General features: G+C 42.2%; 1 protein-coding gene across 3 annotated transcripts in view; it reads left to right on the top strand.

Moving 5' to 3' along the window:
• MRPL57 (mitochondrial ribosomal protein L57) overlaps nucleotides 1-1459 on the top strand; it is a 21124-nt gene extending 19665 nt beyond the window's left edge. Inside the window, exons 1-2 of one of the 3 annotated variants that reach the window (XM_008630985.2) lie at nucleotides 19-88; nucleotides 991-1459. In XM_008630985.2, coding sequence (XP_008629207.1) covers nucleotides 996-1307 — 312 coding nt within the window. In that variant the 5' untranslated portion in view covers nucleotides 19-88; nucleotides 991-995 and the 3' untranslated portion in view covers nucleotides 1308-1459. Of the gene's footprint in view, nucleotides 1-18; nucleotides 89-180; nucleotides 201-989 lie in introns of those variants that run through there. The other 2 variants (XM_017730790.1, XM_017730789.1) reach the window with 2 other exon arrangements.
• Nucleotides 1460-2804: the final 1345 nt, after the last annotated feature.

Below are 2804 nucleotides of genomic sequence, written 5' to 3'. Positions count from 1 at the left end.
CGCCGCACCCTCACGGGTACCCGCGGCTTCGCTTCTAAATCGGGCCAGAGAGTGGGACGCCGGCGTGCGGCTGCACCGTGGGAACGGGGTGGGTTAGCTTCACTTAGCGGCAGTGCTGGTAAAAGTCCCTGGGTGACTTACTCACGGCACCAAGGCTGACAGCGTTCATGAAGCATTTGGACAACTCTCTCAGGCACATGGTGCGGCTCTTGGGTTGTACTGTGCATGGCCAGTTGGACTCGATGGTCCTTGTGGGTCTCTTCCAAGTCCGCGTATTCTGTGATTCTGTAAAGCTGATGAAATCCGGTGTAATGAGAAAGCCGGGCGTGGGCGGGTTTGGGACTAATAATGAACACGGTAACGAAGAGCACGTGTGTAAAATCTAAACGTCATTCGGCCTTTCCTGCCCACTACAGCCAGTGTGTTGTGTCAGTCTGTTCGTGCTTTCCGCTTACGCCACTTGGTCTAATTCAGGGTATTGCTTCTCTCTACCATCCGATTTCCCTTGGACAGAATACAAGACTAGGTAAATACATACTAATAAGCTAACGGAGAGCCTGTAGTTCAAAACCTAATGCTAGGAAAGGCCAGATTTGGATCGAGAAGACAGAGCTGGAAGTACTCCGTGTACTAAACACAGCTGTTTGAAGAAGGCATGACCAAAATGAACCCTTCATTCTTGAGTATCTGACTGGATTTTTCTTAAATAACTTATGGAGTATATGCTTTAATTGTGGAGTAAGGATAACTGAATAAATTCTTAAGCTACACAGATTTCAGTTCCCCTTTTCTGATAAAGTTTCCAGTATATCTGGCCTTGTGCTGCCTGCTGTGTGTGATGGTTTGTGAGTACCAAGTTCTGAGCTTGAACCTTCAAACCAGCCAGCTAAAAGGCAGTGGAGTGAATGCAGGGCTTTTAATTTTTCTTGTCAAAGTTTTATTTTTGTCCCTAAGGTAATGAGTATTTTATATTTCTGTTTATGTTTTAAGGCAAAATGTTTTTAACAACAGTATTACTGCGGAAGAGAATTCCTGGAAAACAATGGATTGGGAAGTACAGGCAGCCAAGACAGGTTACCACTTCAATGAAGCAAGCAATGATCCGAAGGTTGGAAATTGAAGCAGAGAATGAATATTGGCTCAGCCGACCTTACCTGACACAGGAACAGGAATACAAACACAACACAGAAGAGAGACGTGCGAAGTGGGAAGCTTTCAAAAGCCTGAAACAAGCCAAGTTCCCTGAGCACAGATACATCAGCGATCATTTAAACCACTTAAATGTGTCAAAGAAATGGACATGTTGAATAATACAGCATATTTATATTTGGCACATGTCATGCACTACCCTAGAATCTGCTCTCGTACCTGTTACGGTAATTCACTGTAATTAGGGTGTGTGACAGATAAGACTTTGCTGGGGTGTACGAAGTACAACATTAAAAAGAGTTCTCTGGAACAGTGTCTATTTTCTTATTGTTTTGTTAGAGAAGTTCTGTGTGTGGCTCTCTACCATCTGCCCACCCTCTGTTCTTCAGGGCTTAAACAGCAAGTTACCAGGTGCAGTGGTGGTGATTTATAGATAACCTAGCTTACAGCTTCAGTGGTTGCCTTCTGAAAGCCTGGAGAACACTCCTGCTGTGTTGAAAGGGCTCATGTGCTGATACTGGCCAGATGGCTCGGGCTAGCCACTCTCCCTTCCTCGGGGATTGTTCTGTGTATACCAGTACTTGAGACACGACTATGACGCTTGCCATCAGGCGTGCAAGGACCAAGGGGAACTAGAACTGCAGAGACAGGAGGATGAGGCTGGAATTCATGGAATATTACAAAATGTTCCATTTTTAAAAAAACTTTCTGGAAAGAATTGTTGATTTTAAATGCCAGTGTCATTGTCATGTTAGTGTCAACTTGGGTGTTAACAGCCCTCTTACACAGATTGTTCCTGATCTAAAAGGAACGTGGCTGATTCCTGCTTGAGTGGCTGACTTCTAAGTCAGGCTTAGTGCCCTGAAGGAATAAGTTAGCCACAAGTCAGGTTTTTTATTTCCCCACAAGACCCAGTGACCTGGAAGATGTGTCAAGAGTGAGTGTAATCTAGGTTTGTTGCAGCTGAAGTGTAAAAACTGGAACAATGATGTTCTGTTTCCCAGGTAGGCAGTTCTTGTCACTGATCTAATATACAGATGCTACAGCTGAGCACTTTTCAGATTCTTTCACATACTTTTATTAAGTTGATGTTGCATTCACTGATGAATTCAAGTGTCAAGTCCATTCATATCACTTTGGAAAAGAGGCTTAAAATAGTACTTTTTCATTAAACATGAATTATACTTCAGAGAAGTATGAGCAAGTCTGAACACTGATGTACAAAATCTTGAATGCACTTTCATTGGTTATAAATGACTTGAGAGAACTTTATGGAAAAGTACACGTACAGGGAAATTGCAAATTCAATTAAAACATGAAGGAACTTCCAGGCAAAGCAATGTGATTTTGTATTTAATTCATTTATAAAAGCCCGTTTTAAAAAGTTACTTCAAGTATTAAAACTATAAATGGCAACATTTTCTCTGTGCATAGGATGAGTCCTATCTGTAACATACAAAAAAATACAGTAAGTACGTCATTATTACGGGTATCTTTTACACGTCGTCCCAAACTTAAATACAGCTCATTACAGGTTTAGGCAGCACAATTAAAAATAACTTTGTGGAAGCAGAATAGCTGGGACATTGTGATTAGTGCAAATGTTGATGACCCTTCCTGGCAAATACAAAAGGAACTGCAGAGATAACCCAGGG

Source organism: Corvus brachyrhynchos, unplaced genomic scaffold (genome assembly GCF_000691975.1).
Source record: "Corvus brachyrhynchos isolate BGI_N302 unplaced genomic scaffold, ASM69197v1 scaffold363, whole genome shotgun sequence".
Classification (NCBI taxonomy): domain Eukaryota; kingdom Metazoa; phylum Chordata; class Aves; order Passeriformes; family Corvidae; genus Corvus; species Corvus brachyrhynchos.
This window is presented reverse-complemented; position numbering and strand designations above follow the sequence as displayed.